This window comes from Gymnogyps californianus, chromosome 4 (genome assembly GCF_018139145.2).
Source record: "Gymnogyps californianus isolate 813 chromosome 4, ASM1813914v2, whole genome shotgun sequence".
Lineage (NCBI taxonomy): Eukaryota > Metazoa > Chordata > Aves > Accipitriformes > Cathartidae > Gymnogyps > Gymnogyps californianus.
The window spans coordinates 58,024,081-58,039,427 of NC_059474.1; the positions used below are offsets into that span (position 1 = coordinate 58,024,081).

General features: G+C 37.8%; 2 protein-coding genes across 4 annotated transcripts in view; one reads left to right on the plus strand and one right to left on the minus strand.

The window, feature by feature from the left end:
• The window catches only part of AIMP1 (aminoacyl tRNA synthetase complex interacting multifunctional protein 1), a 42,184-nt gene extending 38,333 nt beyond the window's left edge, over positions 1 to 3,851 (plus strand). For all 3 annotated transcript variants that reach the window (XM_050896472.1, XM_050896470.1, XM_050896471.1), the window contains exon 7: positions 3,611 to 3,851. In XM_050896472.1, coding sequence (XP_050752429.1) covers positions 3,611 to 3,777 — 167 coding nt within the window. In that variant the 3' untranslated portion in view covers positions 3,778 to 3,851. The remainder of the gene's footprint in view (positions 1 to 3,610) is intronic.
• Positions 3,852 to 5,725: 1,874 nt separating this feature from the next.
• Positions 5,726 to 9,716, minus strand: GIMD1 (GIMAP family P-loop NTPase domain containing 1). The gene is made up of 2 exons (XM_050896534.1): positions 9,324 to 9,716; positions 5,726 to 5,998 (listed from the first exon to the last, which is right to left on the minus strand). The coding sequence occupies exons 1-2, from the start codon at positions 9,714 to 9,716 to the stop codon at positions 5,726 to 5,728; spliced, it is 666 nt and encodes a 221-aa protein (XP_050752491.1).
• Between the last annotated feature and the right edge of the window lie 5,631 nt (positions 9,717 to 15,347).

The window sequence follows — 15,347 nt, forward strand, 5'->3', positions numbered from 1 at the left end:
TCTCCTCAAAGGCAATCTGGCACTTCACTGATACTGTTATGGAGGGCAGAATCCTTGCAATGTCAGATGTCGTTTAATTTCAGTGCTTAATTGTAACCATTTCTATTCTGATCATTTTTTTTTTTTAAAAGAGTAATTTTAAAGCATAAAGATTCAGTTTGAGTTCTTGAAATTAAAATAGCAAGGACAGCTGGGTCTTATTTTAGTTTGAAGTATGAAAGCCTATGAAGCAACAGAAGCAGCAGCAACAATAAAGCAACTCTAAAATGCACACAGCTGTCTATCAAGCAGCTTGGAATCAAGTTATTTTTAAGCCTTCCCTCTCCACCATACAAAATATTCACGAGATACAGGCTAATTTTCCTTGTTCATTTTAGTCAGAGTAAACCAGTGGTATCTTGATTCAAATCAATTGAACTTTTTTCTGCAGAAACTTGAGAGTTTTCCTGGAACCATCTTGAGTGTCATAGAGGAGTGATTTGATAAGGAATGCTGTTGTCTGGAGGAGTGTTCTTTTTTGTATGTTTATTTGATGTCATTGCCCTTAGGGGAACTTTAACACCCTTTTATACTCCAATACATGAATCTTCAAGATCTGTTGGGCCTTTTTTGTATTAAGAACTTTATCAAATTTCTATCCACCTTCAGTGGAAAAGGTCCGATTTATAAGCCATAGAAAAATTATTCCATTGCATGTCTGTCAATACTATACCCTCCTACACAGTAATTGCCGTAAGACAATACAATAGACAGCAATAATTCTTGGAGTTTTCACAGCTAACTGTGAAATCTTCTTTCTAATAGCAGTATAATTGATGCTTTGACAAAACTCTTCATTGCAAAAACGCCACAGGAACCACAAATCTGTTATTTAAGTTATATAATTAAATAATCATATTCTGGTCTAAGAATCCCTGGCAATTTAGTTAATAACTATCTCTTATAAAAAAAAAAAAAAGTGCTAAAACTGGAGTGCCGTGGTTAGTCTGTATTTAACAGGTTTCTTTAATCAAAGCTTTGGTGCATGGATGCTTTCCTTCAGTTGCATAGTTATAATCCGCAGTGGGCTAAGTGGTATTAACTTTTTGTAAGGTCACACATCACCGCATCTTTTTGCCCCTTCTTGCGCTGAGATATATTCTTTCAGTAGTTACTGAGCTGTCACAAAGTGGAGAGGTTTCTTGCTTATTATGAGAATTTCTTCTGTAATATTTAAACTGCTAGACTGAATGACGTTTAACAAAATTTGGGACCTCTTGGGTTTTTTTATGTAAAGAGAGTGGGAAGCTCATTAAACCATTACAAGTTTAAATTTATTTTATTTATAGAAACTCTTCTAAAGAATATTTTCTGGGAAGAAGGAATGCAATGAGGAGAAGTCATAGGAAAATGCATGGCCTAAAGCTCTGGTAGTATTTAAAATCGGTGCCTATGCTAATATAATATGAGCTCACCACAGATCCCAAGGGAGCTTGACACAGGATTCCAAAGAAACTTATTAACATCCAAAGCGTGGTTTTTTGTAATAAAAGTCAGGTTTTTTTCTTACTGAAAAAATTCACTTGCTTTTTATATTTGAGGAGGGGGAAGGAAATGCACAATGGATCATTTAACATTCTGTTTAATGATTTTATTAGTTCATATGCATTCACTTTGGTCTAAATCCAAGTCTGTCTTTGTTCATGAACTTGAGCATTGATCAGGATTTTTATTTTTGTGAAAATGTGCAATTAGCTCTGTTTAATTTATTAATGGTATTACTGATTTTTGTTTTAAATATTAAGTGCACTGCGGTTGTGAAATAACTCGACTGCATTATTGAATCTTGCTCTGGCAAGGCTAGCCAACGTAACAGAGAAATCTGGCCTGGTCTGCTTCTGTTACACAGTTACAGATATAGAAGCTACAGAAGTTAGACCCATCTACAGGCAGAAGTAACTTACTTTTGCAAGCATCAAGAATGTGAGTAGATTGAACCATTGAAAACATTTAAAGGAGAAAAACAATAAGGCAGGCTGGAATGAGAGTAGTTCATTTAACTGCCTGTTGGTCAGCCAGTCAAGACTGCACCAAGCAGTAATGAATTTCAACCAGCTACTAGAAACAGGTACCTTAAAATCCCTGTAGCCTTATTGTTTTTCTTCCTGAACCTTTGGGGACACTGAGTGGCGGAAGATGAGAGTACTTGACATTCTGCTCACTTGGAGAACTCCTCATTTTCCTTTAGGAACTCCTGGCTCCTCTGAGAGGATCTCAGGGAGGGTATGTTTACTAGGATTTATTTTTTGATTCTTGCTTGTTCTGGAACTTAAGATTTTAATAGTTTAGGCAGAATGGTGCCAATATGGCACTCCAAGCAAGTCAAAATATGTATAGTGTATCAACAATGAAATAGCATGGGATCCCTTTCAGCATTTAAATGTGCTCTAATTATATTTAAAACAAGTCTTGTGTTTTGGGTTTTGTTTTTTTTTTTTTGTCCTGCCTGTGTTACACACAAGAGGTCTAGAGCACCTGACAGCATTATGATTAAATAACTTTTTAAATGAAATCTCTTTTTTCTTTAAGAGAATCTGCACTGTATTAGAATTAAGAGATTAAATTTACTTGACCTTTGAACAGAAAATAATTGTACAGCGAATTGATTGTCTTGCTTTATCTAGATTATGTCAGCAGGCAGCAGTTTATTCAGTATCTTTACAGCAAGAGAGCTTGGTTAGTGTAGTTGCTTTGTTCCTGTACTTTGCATTTCATGCCTATTTAAAAATAGGAAATATATGACACTGAAATACTTTGCTATTCTACGTAATTTGTTAACAATATTTCAAAACATTAGTGGAAGAAACTTGCATTTCATGGTCATTAGAGATCCTTAAATAGTCAGATTTGCTAATGTAGTTAGACTGTCAATACCCCTAGGGCATAGGTAGCTTATAGTGGTGTACTCATAGAAACAGGGAACTGAGACTTACAGAGACTGAGGCCATAATTGCTGAAATACAAGCTGACCTCTAATGCTTCTGTTATTTTAGGCACCAGAGCTTGTCATCAAATAGTACAAAAAGTAGCAGAACAGTGTTGAAACTTGGGGCTAAAATTATATGTCAGTATCTTAATTTTGGACTATTCTTGCCTAAGTTCAATATTTCTCAACTGTAAGGGCACCTGCCAATTTCACTTAATATTAATTGCTTATAAAAATTCATTAATTCCTAAACTTAAGATGCCAACAAACCTGTGTCTTGGTGAGTAGTGTATTTCTGTGGTCCCCATCTACTTAATTCTTAAGAATCCTTTTGGTCTCTAGTAAATTTTGTAAACCAACAACTAGCAATGGTTTGATTTCTTCCTTTTGACAGTATTTGTGATCTGTTACTTACAATCTTTTTTCCCGTGAAAGACCACCATTTTGAGAGAGGCTCTGGAGACATTTCCTAGACAATCCCTAATTCCAATTAAAGTTTTCATTTTGAAAATCACAGGTAATGTTTTTTCCCGTAAAAGTGTGTGCAGTGATGCTATGTGGGCTGTCACAGATGTGTACATACATAGAGCTCTTGCTCCGTCTTCTGTGTTGTGTGCTATTAGGTTATTCTTTGTCTTGAAACAGGAGATCCTGAGAAGGAACTTAATCCCAAGAAGAAGATTTGGGAGCAAATCCAACCTGATCTTCATACCAATGACCAGTGTGTTGCTACGTACAAAGGAGTTCCGTTTGAAGTAAAAGGGAAAGGAGTCTGCAGGGCAGAGACCATGGCAAACAGTGGAATTAAATAAATAAATGGTTATTAGAAGCTTTTTCAGCTATTGAAATGGAAAGTAATGCAAGCACAATAAAAACCATGAATATATTACCCCTCTGAAATGCATGACTAATATCTTCTTTGTTTGCCTCCTCTTCCAGAGGTACAGAATGTGTTATGCCTCCAGCATTTTCACAGTTCACTCATTCACCATGCTTACTGTCCTTGAGGTTAAGTGTTGTCAACAGTCATAAACCACTTGGTGCTCAAGACTTAATTGCCAGGGCTTGTTCATGGTAGAACTACCAGCAGACAAGCATATTTTCTGGGCAGCTAAAAGGTTTAGAGGATCTATGGAGCAAGAGCATCTTAGTAAGGAAAAATTTCTGCCATGTTCATTGTGTGCTACCTGCTCTTCAAGAGGTACAGGACTAGCAGTTGGTCAGTGAAAAGCACAATCATCTTCATTCTTCTAGTCACCTTTTAATAGTTTTTCTCCTTTTCTTCCAAGCAGTTTTCAGATAAGCCTCTGCAGCTTTGTTCTTGGCTGTGTTGTATCTGCAGACAATTGTAATGGGAAGATTAGACTATGGCCCTTTATGCCCTAAAATATACAAATGGACATACTTTTATGTCCCACAGTTAAGCTGTTGTAATGTCAATAAGATCAAAGCTGTCACTTTGCTAAAATAGTTCTTTATCTAGTACACCTAGATATTTCTTTCCAAAGAAGAATGAATGAATAGTAAATAGATTGCCAGAGCTAGTGAAACACTACCAAAAAAAAAATCCATTTCCAATGCCCAAACAGGTATAAAATGAATCGATCTTTTTGTTTTAATGTATTTTTATGTGATGATATTTTATACAAAAGATGCTTTGGTTTTAACAGAAATAGCTTCTTCAGTTTTTACAATTAGAATTAGTCCATAATAGTGTAATACAAGTAGTCATGGTTGCTATGGTAATAGCCTCAAATTACTTCTTTTAATTCCTGCCTTTTAATAATCTGAAAATAACTATTTTAGATCAATTTACAATAAACCTTTTAAGTAACTATTTAGAGATACTTCAGATATTTTGGCATATAATATTTAATTAACTGGTTACTGTCTAACCACTGAAACAGTAAGCGCTTTTTTTAACCACTGAAATAATAAAACTTAGCCACTCTGAATTTTGCAGGCTTTGAACTTCATCCAGTAAACTGGGAGAGAAAACAAAATGACAGTGATATAAAATTAAAAGGAACAGGCGCAAAAGAAGAGATGAACAGATTTCTTTTTCGAATGAGTTTTGTATGTGCCTATAAACTGTGTTAATTTTTCGTGCATCTGGGAATAAACAATAGTAATTAGTTCTTTTAAATGTGCCAAATAGCGTTAAGCACGTGGGAGCTATTTTATCTGCCTTGTAAACGACATATCCAATAATGTCGTCTTAAACAAAATTCTTGAAGTTCAAAATCTCAGTTCTAACTAGTCCTGAATCAAGGTAAGGAAATGCTTTTACAGTAGATAAATCTTAGCTTTTAATACTGGAAAGCTCTTTACAAACTTTGGAATTCAGAGGAACTTCTGAAAGCTTGAAGAATTGAGCAAAGAGGCTCACTTACAGTCTGAACACGTGCATTTTTTACTTTTTTTTTTTCTTTTTTCTTCCAGATCTGTGTTCTGTATGAACTGCAATATACAATCTGGTGTAACGTAAAATCTCATTTGTGACTACATACATATTAGGAGTGTGATTTAGAGCACTAGCTTGTTCTGATTTTGTGATTGAAGCTAGGATTCTGGATGCAGTAGTGTGAGGTACTCTATGAAAGGCAAGTAGTTTGGTAGTCTAAAGAGAGATTTCCAACTGTGTGTTCAAAGGTATTTGGTATGGGCGTGGAATTTTCCAGTTGATGGCTTCTACTCTTTTATTTTTATTAAATGTTACCTACCATAGAAAATAGACAAATGAGCACCTGAAAGCTAATTTTATTCCTTGCTGTGTTTAAGTGGAAGCACTTGATAATTATTTTGTCTTATAAACTTCAAAAGCTTTCTTAAGACAATAGCTCTTTCCTTTTTAATTATGCTCTTCTGGTTGTCTAGGAAAATGTATTTATGCTGTACTGAGCTCAAAAGTGACAACAGAGTACTTGAGGCACTGTGCAAGTATGCTTCCTCACTGAATCCAGCCTCTTCTGCCTTGTCTGCATGAGTAAGTAGAACTGCAGTGAAATCCTTCCATGTGGGACCCAGAAGTTCCTGTAATGAAAAACAAATCTTAAATAGTTATCTTTTCTTGTTCCTTTTCCCCACTCCCGCCCCATATACTTATGCATTAATAGACCAGTTATATGTTCTTTTCCTGGCAGTAATCCAGTTTATGCTGTCTGAGTTGCTGAAACTTCTGGGTTTTTTCACCTTCCCAAGACATTGACATCCACTTTCAGTGGAAATATGTGGTCGTGCATTACTAGCAGTTCTCTGTTCTCTTACTACAGATGTTAATAGAATTTCTCTAGGTAAATAAGGAAAAATGGTTGTTTAGCTATGTCACACATTAGTTTACATCAGTAGTTTCCACATATCCATATTTCTGCACTTTTTACAGCTCTTTGAAAATTTAAAAAAAAATCATCAAATCACCTTGTGTTCAAAAAATAAATGATTAATTTCTACGTAACACCAACTGCAATTCCAGCTGTATCCCATAAAACTGAACTATTCTCAACAATTCAGGAAAAACACAAATGCATCAGCCTAAGTGATGGGCTGGAGAGTTTGTCTTTAACTGCTGTGGTTCATCTGATGCAGGGAAATGGAGAAAACAAGCTGCTTTTTTTGTCAATAAGTACAGAAAATTTTAATATAAGAGATTGGGCTTTCATTTACAGATCTAAATGAAATTACAACTTTAGTGCAATCATGCTAACTCCTGTGTGTGGGAAGAAGCCTACTTTGGTAATAAATTCTACTTTGCGATGATCTTAACTCTGTAACCTAAATACCAAGGTGTATAAAACTGCTTTAAAGGATATCTTCCTACTTCTAAGATACGCAGGGAGTTAGAAAAACCTGGTGTATTGATAGTGATTAATCTGTTTTAGACACTAGGGATGAAAAAAACTTAAACCTGTACAAAATTTTGGCATAAGCTGTCTAAGGAAGTGTTGGGTTATTAGTTTTGGAGAGAGAAGATAGTGCCTTGATTTGCTGAGGACTCAAAGTCAATGCTAATGTTAGTTCTGAAATCGGTATCTGCCACTCTCTCAATTCATTAGGCTATGTTATTGTCGTGGTTTAACCCCAGCCAGCAGCTAAGAACCAGGCAGCTGCTCACTCACTGCTCCCCCACTCCCAGTGGGACGGGAAGGAGAATCAAAAAGACAGGTAAAACTCCTGGGTTCAGATAAGAGCCATTTAATAACTAAAGTAAAATAAAATATAATACTAACAATAAAAATATAATAATAATTGTAATGAAAAGTAATATGAAAAGAAATAAAACCCAAGAAAAAGTGATGCACAGTGCATTGCTCACCACCCGCTGGCTGATGCCTGAGCAGCGATCCTCCCCTCCCAGCCAACTCGCCCCAGTTTATATACTGGGCATGATGTTCCAAGGTACAGATTATCCCTTTGGCTAGTTCGGGTCAGCTGCCCCGGCTATGCTCCCTCCCAGCTTCTTGCACACCTGCTTGCTGGTAGAGCATGGGAAACTGAAAAATCCTTAACTTAGGATAAGCGCTACTTAGCAACAACTAAAATATCAGTGTTATCAACATTATTCTCACACTAAATCCAAAACACAGCACTGTACCAGCTCCTAAGAAGAGAGTTAACTCTGTCCCAGCCGAAACCAGGACAGTTATTGAAATAAAAAAATCCAGAGAGATTTAAATGCCAGTAGTCTTCTACTGATATGCCATCTTCTTTGATATGCCATCCCTAATTTGCAGAGGATCATTGTGAAAACTCCTGATTGCTAAAGGTAGTCTTCATGCTAAAGTCTTGGAATGACATACTGAAATATAACCATTACTGTTAATATTCCTGGCACCCAGGCAGCTGTCCTGCCCTATGTGTTTGTAGCCCATGAAATCACAGCATCTGGTCTTTTAAGGGGAAAATAACTAAAAAGCCAACCATTATATAAGCTGAGAGCCAGTTGTAATCATGAAACAGAAGTAAGTGTTGCTTTCTCATTATTTTAAAACATGCTTTATTTCCTTTCCAGTAGGGGTTTTAAAGGTCCATTTAAAGAGAAGAGGCATGGTGGCATCTCTTCTTCTTTTAATGCCCACATGGACTTGATCCAAAACAGTCTCAAACTGGAAGCATGATGATTTTTCATTGGCTTAGAGTAAAAATATTTTGAGTAAATACTGCTTTCTCTTAAATACCATGAAGTATAGAGATGGAGAACTGTATAAGGAAAAAGGGTAACACTGAAAATAAATGTATGTAAACTGACAATGAGTAAGAGTGTGTTGAAATTAGCACCAACTGTCAAACTACCAGAAAAGTGAGGAGTAGCCTACCAATAGAGAGTAATCAGAAAGAACAGGACAGCAAATCAAATGCATTTTGAAAGCTATTTTTCTATCTACATACTTATATATTGGTATATTTTATCTACATATGTATTACATATTTAGATAATATCAGTTACAGCAGGTGATAAGACTTGATGGACCAGGAAGTCCCTTCCAGTCCTAAAGATTTTTAGAAAGTTCATTAGTGTAAGACCGATGCAAAGTGTAATGTGCAGACTTTAGCAATAACTGAAACCCTTTGTTTCTTCGTAAATCATACAAACCTGGTTCATCTGATCAGATAGATAAACTGAGCAATATCTGTTTGCTGGGTTTTGGCCTTTTTTTTTTTTTTCTCCCCTTCTTCAAAGATATGTATGCATGGTAATGAGAAATCTCCAACTGAAAAGAAAGCCATTCCTTTTCAGTGTCTCTCCCCACATATCTTCCCACAGGAGCTTCAAAATATTTGCTTCAAGTCAGTTATGCTAGAAATTTTCCTTAGCCAGAGTAAATTTATGGTAACTTTCTAGTTATTTTCTCTTGAAGAGCTACAGCAGTAGTGACAGTGCAGGATAGAGCTGAGCATCCTTGTCCCAGGTCAGTCAGATCTTCTGCATGATTTTGGACCCGTTGCTCTCTGCTTTGGTCCTATGCAGAGCGCAGGAGAGTGAGGTAACCTGACTTTTGCTTGCTTTAAATAGCATTTATCTTCAACAAGCTAGATCTGTCATGATAAAGCATTAACTGTAATTTCTGAGAGAGAAAAGCTTACTTTGATAGGTAAATTTGGTTCCTAAATTCCTTTGGGCTGAGCCCACGTACAAAAGAGAGCAGTTCTTGCCTCTCTTTTCCCAGGTTTAGTGTGATAAGTGTAGCTCTGGTGTATGGTGTTGGAGTTGTGAATGGTGTGTTTCAACTGCTGGACTGGGAAGTGTTCCAGTTTTCAGCTACACTTCTCTATTTCACTTTTGCAGTCAGCTCTTCCATAGCTATTGTCACCTGAAGAAAAGAGAATTGCTGTTACGGCAGAGACTTTATTTATTTGTTACCTGGATGAACTGAATTACGTGATCGCTTTCATCTGGATACAGAGGCAGGTCAGCCCTCAGGACCAAGAGAGCTAGATGCAGGCCTTCCTCCCCGAAGTGGTGAGCCAGGGCTGATTTCACTGTGTCTCTCACCTGCTCTTTGCTCAGACCACTGTGAGGGTAGCTTGGAGTGTCAAGTACTCGAACGCGGAGAGCTAGCTCACAACCGTTTCTTCGTATAATCCCCGAAATGCGGCAGCTGCGTCCAAGGCTGCAGCATGTAGTCACAGAGCTTGGGGAGAGATGACTCTCAAAGTCTGAGCTGCCCAGCAGGCTGTTCCCAGCAGCGCTTTTGCCAGTCTGAGTTCTTCCAAGGACAACAAGGTTGATGGTCATCTCATCGCTGTCTGCCATTGTCTATGCTTTTATCCACAAAACTGCCACTAAGTGACGAACAAATAACACGAGCAGTTTCAGATAACTTTAAAAAAAAAAAAAATCCAGCAAAAATTGTAAAATTCAATGTCTTTTGAGTGTCCTTCCCTGCCTGAAATGTTTTAAGGAGTGCGTGATGTAGATAGATGTTCAGTACAGCACATACACCTCTGTCTGATCCAAGGACAGATCTTTGCTGTCCTTCCCAGTCTGCTGCTTAGAAATAACAAGACCCCATGGAAGGTGTCACAGGTACAAGAGCAACCTAACAGGCTGCGCGCCTACACTGGCAGAAACTGAAGAGCTGGAAAAGAATCAGATGTGAGACGAGTTTTAGGAACAAGTCAAGCAGATAAAGCTAAGGAGAGGCAACAGAGAAGGGAGGGAAGGGAGGAGCTGGGAAACAAACGTGGAAAACAGCATTGGCATGCAGGGAGAGTAGGTTATGAAAAGGAGGAAAACTAGGGGAGGAAGAACAGAATGGTGACAAATATGTGCTGCTATTAAGTGACCATGTTTCAGGAAGTAAATCTTTACTTGTTTTTAGGAAAAAAATGGATAGTCAGGGAGAAGTAGCTTTTAAAAGAGCAGAGAACAGCTTAGAATTCGTCTTTCATCAGCTACCACTAAAGTTGAAATAGACAGTAATCCGAAAGGGCTTTCTGATACAGATAAATATAGGAAGTATGTCTTAATGAAAAAAAGAAGAGCTCAAATAGCCGATGCTGCAGGTTCTAACCCCATATGAAATTAGACTTTGGAAATGTATACTGTACAAACTTTTAGACTTATGGCACAGTTAGTGGAAAAGAAAAGCATAGACTGGTGGATGGAGAGGGGAGATGGGTAAGTATCATTTCCAGTTACTATAATTGTTTGTAAATAATCCCTCTCGTTCTCCTGTACTTTTCTGTAATCCAGTATCTGAAGGGTTTTTGGTGCATGTTAATCATCTAATAGGAATACTGGCTGATCAAATAAATTCAGAGATGTTTCAGATGGAAAACCATATTGACAAATAAGTAGTTGATTTTAAGTTATCAGTGACACCTGAACTTCAGAATGTTGTTGTTGTTTTTGTTTTTTTTTTTTAAAGATACCGTGTTTAGGTACTCAGAGAGAGATCATGGATAATTTTAGAATAGGATTTCCTGTGATTAATTTATTTAGATTCTTGCATGTGCAGTTCAAGCTTTCTCCCTTATATTAAATCCATGCCCAAATCAATCTTTTGAAATAACTTCAGTACAAAGCCAAACATGCAAGAGCTATTAACATACTAATTTTGATACAGGCAACATTGAATGCTGTACATGATGATCTTCCTTACTGAATTCACAGTGAGGTTTTTGCGGATTTTTTTCAATGATCAATTTTTTTTTTTTAAGAATTCCTTTTAAAAAAGACACCTTATGAAATGGTTGCCGTCAGTTATTCATCAGTCTAGATGTGCATTGTATTCTTTTTCTGTAGCATAATAATATGCCATGGTGGACATGCATTTGTGCATTCCTTTTTTAAATCAAGATCAAGGATTTGTTCTTTTTTTTTCCTGTAAGCAGTCTACACTTAAATACTGAGATTAATTTCGGATCATGTCACTTACCTTATTTTCCCTTAAATTCCTCTTTCATTCAGACTTCATAAACCACCTGTGCAGTGTAAAAAGTTCATGTGAACTTTGAAACTAACAGCGGCAATGTACCATGCTGAGCCTGTTACGTACACATTAATCTGGTTAATCTATTACTGATAGATCCTCATTCAGTTGGATATGTTTCGTCAGTAATTGGCACTCTTGAATTTTTGCAGCTTAGCTGCAGATACAGCTTTTGAAGTCACTTTAGTGATTGTATGAAGTTGATATTTTTGAAAGTTACTTGAGTTCTAGCAGCAGTTAAATGTGAGAGTGATAACGGAGGTACTGGGATTACTTTGTGTACGTGTTCTTGAATGTGTATTCATATATGCATGTGAAGAGCATATACATTTTCTCTTATTATTGCAATGAATTAATAGTTGCAGTATTTTCAAAGCACAACGTAAACCATATGCAGATGTAAAGCTGTATGCCTAACAAAGCTGGATTAAAATAACCAAAAAATGGAGTAAAATACAGAAATGATTTGTGAATCAGGAAGAAAACTGAAGGCTTGCACCACTGCCAGTCATGTGCATTAGCTGTTGGCTCGATAGCTTGATACATTTCTCTTGCAAGCATCATTCTTTGCCATGCTATAGTAGCGTTAAAACCAAGGATAAAAAGACTGTCCAGAAAGGACCTATCACTTGCTTTTTAGACAGTTTCCTACAAGTGGGAAAGTAACTGATTTGAACTCCTATGCCTTAGTGGAAAATAAATACAAATTTGTGTTTTAATGACCAGGTTCTAGTAATAGAACAAAAGAGTGGAGTGAGCCCTTCTTGTCTGTTCACAAGGAAAGGTTTAGATAAGCCGCCTCTCTGACTGTAAATCCCAGGTGGGTGAGGCACGTGTTTACTCCAAGGGTATTAAGATACGTGTCATTACAGTGAGAACAAGAATCTGGTACGTAGGCTCTCTGTGGTGGGAGGAAAAGAGAAGGGTGCTTTCCAGAGCCCAGTCCTGCTGGGGACATTGTCATCCAAAATGTAGCTCTATGTGGGAGCCTGAAGGTATTGGTTTACCACAGTACCCAGGCTGTTCCTGCCTGCCACAGCAGTGGAGTGAGACTTCAGTTCCTCTAGAAGCCTGTTGTCTCCCGCTGTGGTGCCACAAGCACAGCCAGTACTTTGGCAGAAGGTAGGGGCTGATGGTGCCTCCACAGCCTCCTCGCGTAAATTCACATCATTCATCATGAATGAGTTCATCGTTTGTGTTACTTGGCTGTAGATGGCTGTGTAATAATTTTGTTGCTGTATGTTTTTAAGAGCACATAGACAAGTTAGTTGCTTTCAGACAGCTCCCTGCTCTCGAGCCTGCCTATTCTGGTGAGAAGTGAGACAATAAATCTTTTCCTGTATTGAATGTGTAGCTGAGGCAACTACTGATAGTTTCCACTGTGAAAAGCCTTGCGGCTCAATGGTGTGCGCAGCCTTTCTGTCTCAAGGCATATTTGTATATGAAGTATATAGCAAGGTTCCTTCATTTGCTAGTGGATACAAACTCAAAGACGACTGGATGGGGGGTGGCTCACTTGCAAAGCAAAAGGGTAGGTTAGTCTCATAAAACTATGGATATTGTGAAGATAAAATCCAAATGCTTCCTTTAATTTGCCTAGAAGTCTTGACTTTGGTTAAATTGTCACAGTCTAGCTCTGTACTTTTCATCGGACTGTTCCTATGCACAGTAATGACTCTCATGACATCTGAGGCAGTATATGTCCTAGCAGTCACATGCAACTGAGCCAGTAGCCTGCCAAGGAGGTAATTTAAGCTGTGCATGGACAAGGATATAGACTACCAAGAAAGCTAGAATCCTGGAAGCAGAGGATTGTTGTATACAAAATACAGCTTGCACAGCTGGATGCAGAACAGGGCTTTTATGCTGGCAAGATGGCTGTAAAATTAAGAGTAGTGTAAATGAAGCACTGCTTAAATGATATCTAAAACTTGACTAAGCAAACTTCCCCACAAAAAAAGCCGTTTCTTTCCAGTATTATTATGAATGTAATACAGTTCGAGTTGGGACACATCTGGAAGGTCTTACAACAGCACGGGCAGAGGATTTTAAGAAGTTGTCTTCCTGGGAGGATATGTCAGGGCAAAAATCAAACTGATTCATATGACACTTGCTTAGGCCTCTCAAAGTACGTGGAAAGAGTCCTCCCCAAGGTGGCAGTATCAGCCTGCTCCACAGGTACTGTAAAACTCAGCTGGGGTCGCCTTGCTCTGGAGTCCTATGCTGGAATAAAATGCCAGGTCAAAAATGAGCTAAAGCATTAGAAAATACAGAATAATTACAGGGAGTCTTCAAGCGTCTCCTGAAATAAGAAATGTAAAAAGCATTTGTCTCCCCTTTGTCACAAGAAACATTTTTTACTTCATATATAAAATGCAGACAGCATAACACCTTAATGAATTTGAACAGCAGTAATGGAAAGGTAGCAGTTAAGAAACTGGAAGTATTATTTACTATCCCTTATATGATTCTTTTTCTAATCAAGACCTTTGTTTTCACTAGCTTTTAAGTTGAGTTGGTGACATTTATTATGGGGCTTTGGATATGAGATCTTAAAATGTACTGTCAGAGTATGAATTTGCAAGGAACAAGTACAGAGTACAACAAAATTGCCTTGGATGCTTTTTAGCACTGCTCACTGCCAGTGGGTAAGCTATTTTTTTTGTTTTCTTTGTTTTTATATAACTTTATTTTTGAAATGGCAAAGAGAAAACCAAAACTGAGCCTATTACAGGTTGTCAAGCAGGAAGGCTTCCTGTAACTGATAAAGGAAGCCTTGTACTACTCCCATAGAAATACCAAGCAAGTCTAGTGAGGAATTGTCAAGATTAAGGAAGTAAAGCCCCTAATCTAATTGAAAATAAGTGGCATTTGGGTATCCAGCTTCTTTAGTTGTCTTTGAAAAACCAAGGCTAAAATAATTTGCAAGTAACCATTGGATTTGTATATATCTACAGTTACCTACACTTGCAATGCATCTTAGTCACATTACTGTGTCAGCTGCTGTTCTGTCGTAGTCCCTGTGATCACCCAGTTGGTTTGCATGCACCCTAAACAAGCTGTCCATGATGCTTGTTAGGGTATACCAAGCAGGCTAGATCTTGTAAACTGAAATAGCATAGTTTCTCTTTAGGCACATGGCATCTCTTACCATGTGTCATCTTTCAGTTCCCACGCCTTCCCATCCCTTACAGCTTCTTTCCTGATGTGGGCTCTCATTTTAGCCCAAGATGATGCCATAATAAGTAATTTAAGATGTGCTTTGATGAATTTCTCTTACTTAGGGAAAACCCAGTGAGGCCACTTTATGGATTGCCACACACGGAGGCGGGCTCTTAGCCTTCCCAAACAACATGAGAAATCCAGGAAGGTATGCAGTCCATGTAGTCAGTGTGGCTTCAGTTCTGTTAGATGTGTAATTTCTAAGGAACACCAGGCACATCGCTGCTGAGAGAGAGAGAGGACAGACTAGTGATGCTCTACTCTTTTTGGACTGCATTCACAACAAAAACTACTGTGCTGATACTAAAGGAACGCACACATAAAATATGTTAATGTTTCCTTAAAACAGGTTGTTATTTTTTTCCTTTGCTTAATCCGATCCTTAGTATCCTTAGTATTTTTGAACAAAAGTAAGGAACTATCAGCAATCTACAAGATCATGTTTCTCTTTGCAGTATAGGTGGTGTGTAGGTTATGTGCGACTATATTGGCGTTGCTAAGGGGAAAGGAGGTGGGGTATAGCTGCAGACTAACGCTGCCATTGCACCAGCTTTCAGACAATGTCTGTTTGTACAATTGTGGAACCAGCTCCTCAGGTTCCCACTGTACTTCTTACAGCGGATTATGGGCTCAGGGCAAATACTGCTGGCAGAAAGGCAGATCAAGGACCCACCTTGTGTTTAAAAGGACATTGAGCAGAACTATCAGCACAGTGAGAACATCAGCCA

Excerpts from the sequence above, each read along its gene's own strand:
- GIMD1 (XM_050896534.1), bottom strand. The coding sequence starts at position 9,716 with ATGGCAGACAGCGATGAGATGACCATCAACCTTGTTGTCCTTGGAAGA. Across the intron at positions 5,999-9,323 it reads ACGTAATTCAGTTCATCCAG|GAACTTCTGGGTCCCACATG; the intron begins GTAACAAATAAA and ends TTTTCATTACAG.